Here is a 16,554-nt window from a genome sequence, read left to right as displayed (position 1 = left end):
GCAGTAACGAGTAATCTGGAGTAAACTCAATCCTTTCTGCTACAGTTAAGAGGAGCTTGAAAACACATCCCAAGAACAAGTCCAGGTTTTGAAGAAACTGAGGCCACAAGAGTCTTGTTTTCTTGGCGTTTTCTCACAGGCACTCAGGATTCCATCCTTGGACCCTGTTCCACCACGGATCCCAAGGCAGTGGGTACGGAGGCCCCAGGGTTGTGCAGTTCACCTCAGGGGGGCTAAGCTGAGCAGGTTGTTGTAGCAGGAATCTTCAAAGTTCTTATTAATGAAATCAAACCCGAGGCCAGTTATCGGGGTGAACACTGGAAGGTCAGAGAGACAGAACAAGCCACAGCTATCTCACCTTGCCAGTTCCTCAGCTGGTCCTGTTTCCTCAGACTAGAGGCCTCTGAGTCCTCATCCAGAATGAATCCCAGCTGAACTGTGCTGCTTCAAAGCCTGAAAGCTTAACCAGCCACATGCTTAACCAGCTAAGAGCTTAACCAGCCAAATGCTTCTAGTTTCTGGTCCTCACGCCTTATATACCTTTCTGCTTTCTACCACCACTCTCTAGGATTATTGTTATTCTGTTTGGGTGTTTGTTTGTTTGTTTTTTAAATTAAACTTTAGTGGGTTTTATCAGGTGCATTTTTGTAATGCAATGTGATAATATTCTTGATAGTACTTTATTCTTTGAGGCAGGCTTTTCTGTAGTCTAGGCTCTCTTCTGTAGTCTAGGCTTACTTGGCTGTGGAGCTGAGGATGCCCTTGAACTTCTGACCCTTCTGCCTCCAGGCTCAGTTTATTCAGTGCTCAGGAGCTCCGCCCGCCTCTGCGGATTAAAGGCGTGCGCCTCCACGGCCGGGTATCCAGGACCTTTTTATGTGGCGTTCTGGTAACACTGTTTTGAATCAGAAATGTCTAGGACTCTTGACTCGAAACACTGGTAGCACTTGGAAACTCGGAAGAAGCTTGTCTTTTCCTCTTTCTCTCAGTTATCAGCTGTTACCAAAGGTTGTGACAAAAATTGGCAAGTGTGGCTCTGAGATATTCTTCTTGATTTGAGAAAAGCCATATGCCTTCCCTTTTACAAGTTATATTTATTTTTAAGTATCGTTTGCCGCTATTTAACAATATTAAGGGGAATCTGTACTAAATACCAGATTGCTGCTGGCAAGTTGAAATTCTGCTACCAAAATCTTGGATCTCCGTATGCTCGGATGAGAGGACACCCTGGTTCTTGCATGCATGACATTGCTCAGGCTTATAGGTTTTCGGATTAAAATCTGCTCTTTCAGGCATCCGCTTCTACTGTTTCTTTTCCCAGTGGCACCATGACATAGCTTCCATCCAGGTACTTGTCCAAGTTGCCATAGAATTTGAGGAAGGAGTGTGTGAGTGATCCCAGGAGAAGGGGATGCCTCACTGAGGAGAAAGTGATACTGAAGTCTCCTCTTGGCAAGAGGATTGCTGGGAAGGCGTGCTGGCCGGAGGAGACAATGAAGCAGACCCTGGGTTCCACAGGGCATGGTGGCATTTCTAGAATGGGAGGTCGTTTGGCTTTGTTGAAGTATAAGCATGAGCAGGGAAGGATGTTAGGAGATGAACTAGAGTGGTAGACTCGGGCCAGGTCATGCAGAATCCTGTGTGTCTTCCATTCATCAGGTACTTACTGGATAGATAGCTTGTGCACCAGGCCCTGCTGAGACACACAGTGCTCACAACGGGAAGAGACAGACGATAAACAGGAACGGATGAGTGCATAGGAGATACATTAATGACCGCTGGTAAGAGAAGTTTTGAAGTGAATAAAAACAGGAGTTGCCATATTAGGGGGTCAGGAAAGGTTGGTTAAAGACCCAGCAGGGAGAATGACTTCAGTGTTCAGGCTCAAAGAGATATGCCAGTGCCTGAGGTTGGGACTGGAGAAATGGCTGGCTGTCCCTGAGTTCAGTTCTCAGCACCCATGTTAGGCAGCTCACAACTGCCTGATGCAGGGGGTCTGATGGGTCTATCCTCCATGGGTACCTAGACACATGCGCACACGCACGCGCACATGCACACACACACACACACACACACACAAGCATGCACGCACGCACGCACGCACGCACATGTGTGAGTGTGCATAATTTTAAAAATTTGTTTTTTAAAGCCCTGAAGTTAGACGGTCTCTAGCCTGTTAAAGGAACTGTTAGGAGTTAAGCATGGCTGAATATCATGAGGGGGAGGAACAGAATCTAGGACTCAGGAAACAAAGCAGGGATTTGGGGTGAAATGTGAGAATGACTAGAGAGTTTGGCACTGAGGAAAAATATAATCTACTGTATATTTTTAAAAGATTGCTTTGTAGTGGATAGAAAGCCAAGAAACCAGTGAGGGAGTTATTTTCATAATCGTGTGAGAGGTAGTAGCTTGAATCAGGGTGGTCACAGAGTAGGGGAGGCAGTTTTGCCATCTATGATAAGCAGTCATTGACGAATTCTGATCCACAGGACTGGAAAGATGGCCCAGTGGTTAAGAGCAGTGGCTGTTCTTCCAGAGGACCCAGGTTTGATTCCCAGCACCCACATACCATCCCACAACTGTGTAACTCTAGATCCAGGGGCTCCGACACCATCTTTGGGCCTCTACAGACACCAGGCATGCACATAGTGTACAGATATACATGTAGACAAAATATTCATACACATAAAATAAAAATAAATAAATACTAAAAAAAAAAAAATTATCCATGGAACAACAGGTTGTGTTTGTTTAAAAAGAAGAAGAAAGAAAGAAAGGTTCTGGAGCCGGGCATTGGTGGCGCACACCTTTAATCCCAGCACTCGGGAGGCAGAGGCAGGTGGGTCTCTGTGAGTTTGAGGCCAGCCTGGGCTACCAAGTGAGTTCCAAGAAAAGGTACAAAGCTCCACAGAGAAACCCTGTCTCGGGGGGGAAAAAAAGGGAGAAAGAAAGGTTCTGGTAGCCATGTGGGAGAAAGCTTGGCAGATTGAGATACTGAGCTGGATTCATTTTTAAAAGTTCAGTCACTAGGAATAAAGATAGAGACCTCAGAAGGGAAGTAGGCTCAGGCCTGAAGGCCCTGGGAACCAACTTTTTGCCAGGGGGTAGAAATAGGAAATAGTCACCCATTTGGAAAATCTTTTGTGAGCCTTGCAAAGTGACTGTGGTTAGGTTTATTCTAGAGGTGTCCCACCTCAAATGTTACCTGCGATACACCACATGCCAGGCACTGTTGTGAGTGCTGTGTACTGGTTCATCTGAACCTTACTTACCATGGCCCAGGGGTGAGGGTTGGGACAGAGTGCCGATCACGGTCCAATTTTGTTTTTTTCATTTTCTACATGTGCAATGTGTATGTGTATATAGTGTATGTATATGTACATATTCTTATGTGGGAGTGTGCATGTATTCAGGTGTGCATTCATATGCGTGCATGTGTGGAGGCCATAAGTGTATATTGAATGTCTTCCTCAATAGCTTTCCACATTTGGGGGGTTAGAGTCTCCCACCACTTAGCTAGACTGAAGCTGACCATCTACCCCCCTCCCACCCCACCCCAAACACACTAGATTACCGTTGTACAAGCTTTTTATGTGGGCACTGGGGATCTGAACTCAGATCCCCATGCTTGCGTGGCAAGTACTTCATTGACTGAGGCGTCTCCCCAGGAACTGTGGTTCCCACTTTATAGAGACTTGGGCAAAGGGCTGGTGGATCTCTGTCACTAATGTATCTCCTATGTACTTATCTGTTCCTGTTTATCGTCTGTCTCTTCCCATTGTGAGCACTGTGTGTCTCAGCAGGGCCTGGTGCACAAGCTATCTATCCAGTAAGTACCTGATGAATGGAAGACACACAGGATTCTGCATGACCTGGCCTGAGTCTACCACTCTAGCTTCATCTCCTAACATCCTTCCCCGCTCATGCTTATACTTCAACAAAGCCAAACGACCGTTCCTTTCTGGAAATGGCACCATGCCCTGCAGGTTCTGTTTTTGAGCCAGGGTTTTGTAATGTCAAGGAGCTGCTAGCTCCTAAACTCAAGTGATCCTCAACTTCTTGACTAGCTGAGGTTATAAGCATATAATGCCTTTTAATTTAATTTATTTATTTAGCTTTATTTTCAGTGCTAGCAACCCTGGGCCTCACATATGCAAGGCAGACAGGCTAGTGCTGAGCTGCATACCACCCCAGCCCGACTTTATTTGATTTTTAAGGACAGTGATATGATTTGGGGTTCCGCAGCCTTTCTTAGGTTGGGAACTTGTTTTAGATAGACCTGCCCCCAGCTCAGTTAGGACAGGAAGACAGTTGATCCCTGCCTTAGTTAGGGTTTTCATTGCTGTGTAGAGACATCATGACCATGGCAACTCTTACAAAGAAAACATTTAGTTGGGTCTGGCTTACAGTTTCAAAGGTTCAGTTTATTATCATGATGGGGAGCATGGCGGCGTGCAGGCAGATGTGGTGCTAGAGCTGAGAGTGCTACATCTTGCAGGCAACAGGAAGTTCACTGAGATATCTGTGGTATCTGAACATAGGAAACCTCAAAGCTCACCCCTCCCGACGGGGCACACTTCCTCCAACAAGGCCACACCCACTCCAACAAAGCCACACCTCCTCATAGTGCCCCTCCCTGTGAGCTTAGGGGGGGAACAGTTATATTCACACCACCACAGTCCCCTTCCTTGAACAGTGTCTTGCACAGTCTCTGTCAATATTTCTCTTACACAGTTGCTTCTTTTTTCCTTTCCCAAAGGAAATGATAGTTGATAATGCTTTTGAGGTTAGAGAAAACGAGAGTTAGGTTTTAAAAAATGGCCCTTTTTTTTGTCCAACCCTGACCCAAATTTATGTCAGGTTTTCATTATAATCTGGTTCGCACATACCTTTGTTTACCTAACAAAGTGCTGTAGATAGCAATACTTATCCCTTACCAAGTACATCGCCCTCTAATCGCTCCTGTTCATTTAAAATTCCATTTTTAAAAGCACACACAACCACTATAAATTCATTTTGAAATCCACTAATAGGCGGCCACAGAGTTTGAAAAACATGAATTACACCAGCAATAAACAAGCAGCCCTGGTGCGCTGGGTTCCTGGGAACGATGCTGTCTGTAGACTAGGTGGCTTAAACAAGAGACCCTTTTCCCTGCAAGCTAGAGGTCAAAGCAAGGTGGCCAGAGTCTGTGCCTTCTAAGGGCTGGGAGAGAGGATTGGGCCGGCCTCTTCTGAGCCTGTGTTGGCTGGCTGCCAGTCTGGGGTATTCTTACCTCTCGGGTGCCTCCCCTTGATCTCCCCCTCCATCCGCTGTGCATTATTCTCCCTGTGTGTCCAAATTAGCTCCCCTTTAAGGACACCAGTCATACTGGCTCAGAGGCCTACCCTATGCCATATGACCGCATCACAGCTTGCCTGATGACATCCTCTGTGACCCTGTTCCCAATTAAGGCTGTGTTCTGACATACTGGATTTCAGAATTCAGCGTATGAATTTTGGGTGAGGCACACAGATCAGCTCATCACAGATGAGAGAAATACAATAGTGACCACAGGAGGCCCCATCATATTGAACCCACGTTACATAGAGGACCCTCCGTTATGCCGTCTTATCTTATTTTATAATCAAGGAAACCAAGCCAAGAGAGATTTTATTCTGATCTCCTTGATTCAGAGCCCATGTTATCTCCTGACTCATGGCTCTACCTGTTTGCAGAATATCAAGAGAGGTACACTTAGTCATTTGGTCTCAATGGAAATGCAAAATCCAGGTCGTAAACACTACAGAATTGTGCTGAATGGAGTTCATTGTAGTGAGACTCTCTGAAGGGGCAGGCAGGTGCCTGTCCCCGAGGGCCCTGCCCCAGAGGTCTGTGGCTCCCAGGCTCTCCTGGCAGGTCATGCCCGCCAACCGCCAACCGTTGGTTCTGTCCACTCTGTTCCTTCCCCACCACAAGTTGCTGTATTCTTGACAACACCAGGCGGCCTCCCTCCCTCCCTCCCTCCCTCTCTCTGAGCTTCCCCATCCGCCTTCTGAATTTAGATCAGGGTGAAGAGTACAGGGAAGGAAATGAGCCAGAAAATAGAAAATTAATACTTGGTGGAATTGTCATATTTTAAAAATAATTTATAACCAATGTCAGATAACAGGAGTTAAATCATTTTATCAGCAGGCCGCTCGAGGATTTGAAAATTGGCATCCATCATTATAAATCGGGTCTTGGGAATGGTCTCCAGGGATGCAGGTTGATGTGGGGTGGCCAGAAATGTAAATATGTGCTGATCTGGGTCCTTTTCTTTCACACAGACCCTTCCCAAATCTCATTGCATGATAATGGCATGTTAAACGCTAACAGGAGAGACAAAGCTATTTGAGGCCATAGTTAGCCCACTTTTCATATTTAGTCTGCCTGTCAGCTCTGGGGAACTGGTTCTGTGGAAGACATTCATTTCAGGGTGCTACTTCCAACCCATAATTTCAGGAGTGGGTTCATCCTCTTCTATGGGGGGTTCCATTTTTTTTTTTTTTTATTCAGATGCCACATTCTACCCTTGGACCCCTGAGCAGACGTGTCCTTCAGCAGTCCCTTTCCTACCAAGAAGGGCCTCCGTGATTAAAGGTCCACCTTTCATTTCCTGTCGTTCCTACAGCTGTTTGCCGTGGTCGTGTGGTGAGAGTCCCTGCGGGCAGCCTGGTTCGAGTGGTGGGCACCGAACTGGTGATCCCCTGTAACGTCAGCGACTACGATGGCCCCAGCGAGCAAAACTTTGACTGGAGCTTCTCGTCTTCGGGGAGCAGCTTCGTGGAGCTGGCCAGCACCTGGGAAGTGGGCTTCCCAGCCCAGCTGTACCAGGAGCGGCTGCAGCGGGGCGACATCCTGTTGAGGAGAACCGCCAATGATGCCGTGGAGCTGCACATAAAGAACGTCCAGCCCTCAGACCAGGGCCGCTACAAGTGCTCAACCCCGAGCACGGACGCCACCGTCCAGGGCAACTATGAGGACACGGTGCAGGTTAAAGGTACAGTCCTCACCCGGGGCCAGACCTTCCTCTGCCATTCTGCTGCTGCAAAGAGACTCCGTTTCCCCTGTCCATCGCAGTGATGGTGTCTTACCTGATGATAGCAGAGGGTGGACCAGGTGACCCCTGGGAGCCTCTTTCCCTTTCCCAGTATAATCCTGACGCACCCTGTGGCCGGTGAATGGTAGGCACCGTGGTGTGGTCACCTGTGAGAGCCCGGCTCTGGAGCCAGCTTGCCTGTGCAGTCGGCTCCTGGCTCTGCCACTCGTCAGCTAAATGGCTCCTGGCTCACTCCAGGCCTCAGCTTCCTCTGTCCAACAGAGCTTGCCTTAAAAGGTGTGGGGACAGGAGAGCTAGCCATGCCAGGCCTCTCCCGCCATGTCATAGCAAGTATTCAGCTTAAAGACAAGCTGGAAGGCATTGCCCAGGAGGTTCAGCTTTATGGGAGAAATAGGTAGCTCAAAGTTCCTGTCTTTTTCTCCGGGACCCTCTTGAGCTAATGTTTGTTTGCAGCAGAAGTTGTGCTTGCTGTTTATAGACGATAAGACCACGTGGTTACAGCTGTTTGATGAACCCAGCTGTGCAAAGCTGACATCATAGGTGTCTGGAATATCTTGGGTTTGGGTTTTCCTTGCCTTGTAAGTGCTGTTGGACTTGCTCCCGCGTTCAATTATCTGAATCCGGTGAAGAAGATAGGGCAGGCTAGTTCCCTCATTTACACATGAGATGGGAGTGCATAGGTTAATTACTTGCTTAAAATGACACAGCTCGTTAGTGAGTGAGCAAGAAGAAGCTGTTTTCATTTGAGGCTAGCAAAACAAGAAACATAATTATTGTTATTATTAGTTGTACATTTATTTGTGCCCTGCTTTGTTTCTGAAAATATTTGTATCGGGGCAGGAGTGTGTATAATTACCTGGAAAGTAGAAAATGGTAATAGAAAAGGAGTGGGCTGATCCAGGCACCCACCTGCCGTGGTTGGTAGAAACCGATCCTGCTCAGCTATTGCTCTTCCTTCACCAAACCAGGAGGGGATGAAATGTCAGCCACACCCATCAAGTAGGAACCAAAGCATTAAGCCACCAAATCTACCTACCTCTTCCATCCTCCCATGAAAGGTACAGAATGTAGGTGGGTGTGGTGGCATGCACCTGTAAACCTAGTGCTTGGGAAGCTGAGGCAGGAGGATTGAAAGCTTTGAGGCTAGCCTGGGCTAGTTCAAAGCCAGCTTGAGCTACATAGTGAGACTCTATGTGGGGGGGGCGGGAATTAGGGTATAGGAAACGTGAAAGTTCAGTGGTAGAGTGATTGCCTAGATATGTAAGGCCCTGGATTTGACTTCTAGAATTGGCGGGGGGGGGGTTGGGAGTCCTGACCTTTTTTTTTTTTCTTGCAAAACTTCCCCTAAGGCACCTTTGCACTGAGTTAAGCAGACAACAGATCACCCCTCCCTCAGGTCAGACACTCTTGTGACTTAACTGTAAGAAGTGGAGGGTGACAGAGTCCCTACCCTCCCCCCCAGTATCTGCCTGTTTCCTCACCGGTCTTTGAAGGCAAGAGAGGCAAGAAGAGGCTTTTCTTGGCTCAGGAGAGCAGAAGGACAGTGTGAGAGAGGCTGGCTGGCTGCCCAGATAGAGTCTCTGGCAGGAGCCCGACGTGGTCCAGCATCTGTCTGACCTTCAACTTCACAGGTCCTGAAGCTGCCTCAGTGAGGAGCTGGCCTTGAGAATGAAGCCGTGCTAGCCACACCCACAGACTGATGTATGTACTGGAAGGCCACTCTATTAGGGCTGTAGAAGAGATGGGCCTGTGGGAAGTGTTCTTCTGAAGGAGCAACGTGCCTGTTATCTGAGTGTGTAATCAAGGGGAAAGCCAGAGAGATGATGAATTGTGGTGCTTGAAGAGCCACATGTGCAGCTCCTGGTGAGCTTGGAAGGTTTGCCCAGCCCTTGGTAGACAGCCCCCACCTGACTCTTACCAGATCACCGGCATCGGCCGCCGTCCCTTCTCCTGAACCCACCCTCTTTTCTAGACTGTGGCAGTGGTGGCTTCTCCCCGTTGGTGCTAAGAATTAGCAGCAGAATGGTCAGCATTTCTTGGCCCCTGCCTGTCCTGTGGATGTAGCCTACTCAGGACACGAGCCACAGGCAGCTTCTGCCGTCATCTCTCCCTGGAGATCCTGATCATGGCAGCTCACTTGTCTCTAGAGTGCAGGCTCCCCCTTCCCGTCCCGTGTCCTAACCGAAGTATTGTTTGGGCATTGTGCCAGTCTGTTTCATCCTGGTGCCAGGCACTGTCCTGTCCTGCCACTCTAGGCACTGTCCTGGCATTCACTGGACTCCTCTTGGCTCCGTGAAGCAGGTACAGTCATCATCCTCTTTTCTGGGAAACTGAGGCACAGAGCTCAAGGTAAACCTGCATCATGGTGACCGAAACACTCACAAACCCATTTTGGCTGGAGTTTCATTATTGTCGCATTTTTCTTTTTTGCTTTTCCAAGTCGGAAAGTCGGTTGAGATCGTGGGTAGATCAGAGTAGATGACTTGCCTCTCTAGGCCTTAGAACCAGAAATGGAGTGAGGACTCTTTCTTAGGTAGCTGCCGTGGCTCAAGGCCAGAGTCATGGGATAGGTAGCCTGTTCCTTCCTGATGGGACAGGACCAGTGGTGACCACTGACTGACACCTTCCCTCTGTCCTCCACAGTGCTGGCAGATGCCCTGGTGGTGGGCCCCAGCTCTCGGCCTCCTCCAGGCCTGAGCCTGCGTGAGGGGGAGCCTTTTGAGCTTCGCTGTGTCGCCTCTACCACGTCACCGTTGCACACTCACCTGGCACTTCGGTGGGAGCTACACCGTGGCCCAGTGCACCGCAGCATCATAGCCCTAAGCCACGAGGGCAGGTTTCACCCAGGCCCTGGCTATGAGCAGCGCTACCACAGTGGGGATGTACGCCTGGACACCGTGGGCAGCGACGCCTACCGCCTCTCTGTGGCCCGGGCGCTCTCTGCAGACCAGGGTTCCTACAGGTGTGTGGTCAGCGAGTGGATCACAGAGCAAGGCAGCTGGCAAGAAATCCAGGAAAAAGCTGTGGAAGTGGCTACCGTGGTGATCCAGCCGACAGGTGAGGTTTTGAAAACGGGTCACCAGTGACCGGTTACGGGACTAGACCAGAAAAGGGCTAACCCCGCTTCCCCTCCTTGGGCAAGGGGAGCAGAGTGGTGTTGGTAGCTTGGGAAAGAGTAACTCTGCTGTGAGCGGTATGCTGGTACTAGTTTTGCCTTCCTGCAAACCTGGGAACCTGGGCTGTTGCTCACCGTGTAGAGGAAGGTTGCTATCTGACTCAGAGGTGAAGAATGACGTCCTGTCAGGGCCCACCTGATGTTCCCTGGAGGTATGGGTACATTCGTTCACACCTGCTGCTTTGGCTTTTGCTTGTTTACTATTCCCTTGAGTCCTTGGGTGTGCCTTCCCTGGTGGCTGTGGTGTTGTGTGTGTGTGGCTGACTCCAAACCTCTTGCCAGTGTGGCCCCTTGGATGTGCCTTTCCACCCCCATCAGGTGCACCATCCCCGGCCGAGTGACACACACCCCATGGATGAGGTTTCTTCCTGCTTCCTGTGCCATATATACTCCAGGAAGTCCAGCCATGGTCCATATAAATTAATCTTTGTCCTGTAATTTGCAAATCTACCCCCTTTTAAAATCTCCGACTACAGAAACAAGATAGAAGAGACGTATTACGGAGTACACAAAAACAGAAGAAAATTGAGAGATAACAATTATTGACTTACTCTTCAACAAGCATTGGTAGGGAGCCTACTGATTTTAGTACTGTGCTTGGCCCTGGCCTCAGAGCTACTTGCAGGCTCAATCCCAGGTGACTGGAGCCTGAAGCTCCAGAGTCCAAAGAGACCGTGGCAGGTTAATGTCACTGCTGGGGATATCTGGGCATGCTTGGTTGTCTAGGAGTCTACCATCTTCAGATCGCAGTCTCCCTGCTTCCTGGGAGACCTTGGCTGGACTCACTCCCTACGCAAGAGTGTGAGTGTGTGGCCTGCTCTGTTCACTGGGAAGGAAAGTGGGAAGCTGTAACCAGTGATTGTTTTTGTAGCTTGCATGGTCCTGGGCAGCATTCCCCGCATCTGAAAATGAGTGTGACTATCTTCATGAGTGACTTGCGGCAGCCGAGGTGTGGCCATTACTGTGGGCCTTGGCTCCCTTGGCTGCAAAAATGACTTTCCAGATGGACTAAGGTCACCTTCTGTAGCCAAAGTGACTGTCTGGAGTCTGCCATAGGAAACCTCTAGCTATTCAATGTTTACCAAGCAACTACTTGACTGAGGCAGGAGGGCTACACCGTTTAATGGAGGGATTTCAGTCGGAAGGTGGTGCTTGTTTCAAACATACCACAAACCCATAGCATCTAGTTACATGATGGGACTCAAGACTGGGTCATGCAGCTCCATCCTGAGGCTGAGGCTGCACCTCTTCTCTGGTTTCGAACTCAGAGCCTCCCACTTGCTAGGCAAGCACCTATGGCTTAGCTATATTGATTGCCCTTTTTATTTTGGGGTAGGTCCTTGCTAAGTTACGCCAGCAGGCCTTGAACTTGTGCTCTTCCAGCCTCAGCTTCCAGAATAGCTAGGATTGCAAGCCTGCACCAACATACTTGGCCTTGTGATCTTTTCCTGTGTGATGGGCCTCTTTGACAGCCTTGTGAAGCCCGGAACTCTCTTAATTCATGAAACATAATACATAAGGTGACGGGAAAGAATTATACTGGAGTGGTTATCAAAATATCTTTAAGACAAATTTGTTTTATACTAAATTATACTTCATTATTAACACATGAATAATAAGCCATATTGGCAGGCCTAACAGCCCTCATAATTTCTAGGGAGCAGTGAATGCAAATGATGTTTCATATGTCTACAGCTCCTGTCAAGTGATGTATGAAGATCTGTTATTTCTGTTGAGGACCAAGCCCCCAAGCCATCCTATCCCGCCTTGTTGCTTTTATAAAGGGAAGATTTGTAATGTATCAGCAAAGGTTCATGAAAATGAAAATAGGAATGGACCTTCCCAGCCACATGCCCAGACTCCATGTGTAGTGCACTTGGTAATAATGTGTAAATTCTCGGTGCACTGCAGGTTAAGAATCCCTGTGTGTGAGGGCTGTGAGCTCGCTTGCATGTGCCCCCACTTCCCTGTCCTCCTTCCTCTCTCCCTCCATCCTTGTAGCCCTCTTCCTCTACTTATTTATGTGTTTAGACAGGGTCTTACTGGCCTCACACTCACAGGCTTATCTTGAACTCACAGAGATCTGCCTGCCTCTGCCTCCCAAGTGCTGGGATTGCAGACACGTTTCTCCATCCCCGGCCGAGGGATGGTCTTTTGTTTATTATTAGCCTGGGCATGGGTCGCAGGTGCTTGCTCATGTCCTCTGACCACGGTGGTGTTGTAAATGGCACAGAGCCGCTCAGGTAGCAAAGCTGTGTCACCCATGGGGCAGGTCCTCCCTCTGGTGGGAGTGGCTGGTGATACAAATCTTAGTATGTAACTTGAGGATTTAGCAACAGTCTACGAGAGAAAACCTGGATTGCCACAGGCTTTGCCCAGGTCTCCTCTTGCATTCTGAATCCTTAGAACTGTCCCCTTCCTCCCCCACCCCCCACTCTAGTTCATCTCCCATTGCCAAACCCTGCAGTCTGGAATACCAGGACCCATGGTTACCGATCGGACAGATACTTAGCCGCTTTCACTGAGAGAGTGGACTGCACAGCTGAACAGACATTGGTGGACCCTAGGAAGGCATTTATTGATCTATACAGAGGAGAGAGAGAGGGACGAGCCAGACTTTTAAGCTCCTTTTCCTCATATTGTGTCTACCCCATTCTCTGTCCTGTGTTGGGATGGATGTTGAACTTGGCTTGAAACAGTTATTTGAAATATCGTCAAGATTTGGAAGTATTCATGAGGAAGCAGTATCTGTTGGCGGGCATGGGCTTGGTGTTTTCTGGACACTAGCCTTTGTCCCTGAGCTTCCTGGCAACGGCAGTGGATGCTGAACGGGTTCTGCTGGAAGGTGGGGACTGGGTCTCACTTGACTCCACTGGGAGAAGTTGGCTGTCATTGAGTGACGGTTCCCAGAGCATCATTGTAGCGTGAATTCTTCCACTCTGATTACAGATGTTCGACATTTTAAAAACTCCCTGAATAGAATACAGTATTTCCATTTAAAAGCTTTGACAGTGGAATACTAAACAAGACCTTCCTTGAGTCTGTGACACCCAATACTTTAAGGCTTCCCCTAAATATAGGTTACTTTTAATTGTCCACAGTCATGAGAGGATGGTGGCATGGAGAATGCAGAACTCATTGGGTTTGGGGTTTAGAGTATGTCTCATGTTTGACTTTCAGCTGGGCATGTCTAATGAAATGACAGTCTACGTGCATCACATTGTGAAGGACTGACTCATGAGGAGAGTTGTCTGGTTTCACTTTCCTGGCTCATCTGTATAGGGTTTTCCACCCCCACCCCCAGGGTGCTGGAGCCAGTGATGGTAGAGGAGGGTGCTACCATGGAACTACTGGGCTTCAGTCTCCGGTGTCAGTAAGATGACCATAACAGTACCCACCTCACATTGTTAATTTCAGAATTAATGTCCAGTAAGTACATAAAAGCAATATAAGTGTTTGCTGGTGTTCATTGCTTCTCTTTTCCAAAACCAATTTAGTGTGTGTCATGAATTTATTCATTAACTATTCCTCAAGTGCTTTCAACTGCACAAAGCCTTCTAATTTTAACACAATAAATCAGTTTAAAAGGAGGTGATCTAGAGGGTGGTAAGGGGAAGGGAGGGTCTGGAAAGGGCAAACCACTCGATCACTTGACGGACTTGATTTTCCTCTTTTAGCGCTGCAGTTGGCTGTGCCCAGGACAGTGTCTGTGACTGAAGGAAAGGACCTGGACCTTTCTTGCAACATCACGACAGACCGGGTGGATGATGTCCGACCCGAGGTGACATGGTACTTCAGAAAGACACCCGATGCCTCCTTGCTTGCCTCCCACATGCTGGCTCGGCTGGACCGTGACTCCCTGGTACACAGTTCACCACACGTTGCTCTCAGCCATGTGGATACCCGCTCCTACCATCTACTGGTGCGAGATGCTAGCAAAGAAAACTCTGGGTACTACCTTTGCCTTGTGGCCCTCTGGGCTCCTGGACACAACAGGAGCTGGCACAAGGTGGCAGAGGCCATGTCTGCTCCGTCTGGTGTAAGCGTGACCTGGCTAGGTGAGTAGCTTGAAGAGCGCCTTTTAAGCTGTCTTCCTAATCCTTCCTGTGCACGCGGGAAGCCCGTGGTATGCTGGGCATTCTGCCTCGTTTAGATGCTTGGATCAGACAAGTGTCCTTGAGCTCCCCGCTCCCGGGCTGGAGGGTAGCATGACAGGCTCAAACAGCCTGGCCAGCGAGGGAAAGCGTGCTGATGTTTGTTCTAGTACCTTTGCTGGAGAATGTGGGTTCCTTTGTTGTTGAGAGCCACCTGCCTGTGAGAGCTGAGCTAGCTGAATGACTCTTTGTGGTGGCTCTTCGTTGAGGGGAGAGACAGCCATCTTCTTCTCGTCCTGAAGCGCATCGAGAAAGAGCAGTCACCTCCGCCAGCTACCAAGAATGTTCTCTCCTCCTTCTGCCTTGGAAGCCCACAGTGGTTTTCTCTGCAGATACAATTTACAGTAGGGGCCATCCACCTCCCTGTCTCTCCTCAGGCTCTCAGCCCAGGCGCTGCTCCCTTGGTGGAGGGGCAGAGGGGTCATCTCACCCCATGTTTTATAGCAGTTTGTAACATGGGAAGATGACTGATGTGTCCTCATAATGTTACCCCATTGTCATGCATGTGATCCCTTATCACATATGTTATTGTGGTCATGTTCTACCTTGTCATATGTCAACTGATAGATCTTCATCTTGCCATCGTGTGTGCTCTCTGGAGAGTGCTCACTTTATCATGTGTGTGCTTCCTTGGGACTCCTCACTTTACCATGCATGTGCTCCCTGCTGTCCTCACTTTACCATGCAAGGTCTCTTCACCTTGTCTTATATGTGATTGCTGTCTTCCATGTGATTGCTGACTTACCTGTGAATCCCACTGTGTCCTCACCTTAGGAATGATTTGACTCGACTTCCTGCGTGCCCTCTTTCTCATCTCTTTTTTCCCTGTGTCTGCCCACAGGGAGGAGTGTGTCCTAGCCCTTCCTGTTGTTCATCAGGGCTTGTAATTGCAGTCCGGCTTAGGAGGGATGGGCCTGTGGGGTGCGGCTCGCTCCCCACCGGCATCATTTCCCAGCGGCCAGGCCTGTGGTCAGCTCTTCTGCTTCCAGTGCTGTGGGCCTGACCAAGGCATTTGAGTTTTCGTTAAGGAGGCAGCACAGATCTTAAAGGCCAGGAAATGACTTCCCCTTCTGCCTGATGCTAAACCTCCTCCTGCATGTGCACGTCTTCAGCTCCCATATAGTTCTTCTCTACCTTCCAGAGAGGTCCTTTACTAGCTCAAGGGTGAGCTCCCTGTCTGGCTGTCCCTAACAAGCCTCTCTTTGGCACAGATGGGAACCTGGCAAGTGGTAACAGGGGGGTGCAGGGGGAAGAGTCCTTAGAGAGTATGCAGTAGGAAAAGTCTAATCAAGGCTTAGACAGGGTGAGCGGGGTGTGGGGGTGCTAGTCAGCCCCACGAGCAAAATGGAGCTTTGATATCTGGAGGGCGAAAGGAGCAGGCTTATCTGGAGAGCTTTCATTCCCACAGTCAGAAGCCTGCGCGAGCGAGCAAGCGAGCGAGGCGCACTGTGAAGTCCTGAGCTGGAACAATGCTGGCCCAGCTAGGACTCTCCTTAGCAACCTTCAAAATAAAACAGATGTTGTCAGCACCAAGAGAAGAGTTTTCATCTCTGGAGTTGAATCTGTCTCCCGGCTCTGATCCTAGTGCATTGTGTGGCTCTGTTAAATTCCCACTCTGGCTCTCTCCCCTCCTCTCCCCTCCAACTTCTGAATCCTAGCTCCAGGATTTTTTTTTTTTTTTTTTTTTTTTTTTTGAAAATTCTGCCTGCACTTCAATTCGAGGGCTTCTTTGAAGTCCTGGCGTATTGATCCCACATACCCTGGGGGAAGTATAGGCACTGTCAGACATCAGGGGCAAGCTCTGGGAGGGAACGGGCTTTGGAACTGGAAGGGATTTGTCGGTGACGTGTTCTCCAGAGATCGAGAGCAATGAAGAGGCTAAACTGTGGGAAAGACTCCTTTATTATCCCAAGGATCCTGCCACTTGTTTTCCTGCAGCGTGCCAGCGCCGTTGTGAAAGTCATCTGTGCGCGTCTCCAATGCACTAGACCTGCAGTGGAACCCAGCCCTTCCTACCCGTGCTTTACACGGAACAGGCGCTCCATCAGCGTTGGCTGAGTGGGGGGAAAAATGTCAGCCCCAACCTACAGATCACATAAGACCTCCGCAGAGAAAAACCAGACATGTATGTGGGCCTAGCCATG

General features: G+C 49.1%; 1 protein-coding gene across 1 annotated transcript in view; it reads left to right on the top strand.

Annotated features, from left to right (window-relative positions):
* The window catches only part of Ptgfrn (prostaglandin F2 receptor inhibitor), a 73,614-nt gene that overhangs the window by 25,263 nt on the left and 31,797 nt on the right, over positions 1-16,554 (top strand). The window contains exons 2-4 of the mRNA XM_037206936.1: positions 6,653-7,021; positions 9,725-10,138; positions 13,934-14,314. Coding sequence (XP_037062831.1) covers positions 6,653-7,021; positions 9,725-10,138; positions 13,934-14,314 — 1,164 coding nt within the window. The remainder of the gene's footprint in view (positions 1-6,652; positions 7,022-9,724; positions 10,139-13,933; positions 14,315-16,554) is intronic.

The sequence above is a fragment of the Peromyscus leucopus genome, chromosome 6, assembly GCF_004664715.2.
Source record: "Peromyscus leucopus breed LL Stock chromosome 6, UCI_PerLeu_2.1, whole genome shotgun sequence".
In the NCBI taxonomy this organism is placed as follows: Eukaryota; Metazoa; Chordata; class Mammalia; order Rodentia; family Cricetidae; genus Peromyscus; species Peromyscus leucopus.
Note: the sequence above shows the minus strand (reverse complement) of the source record. Positions and strands in the feature narration are given on the sequence as shown.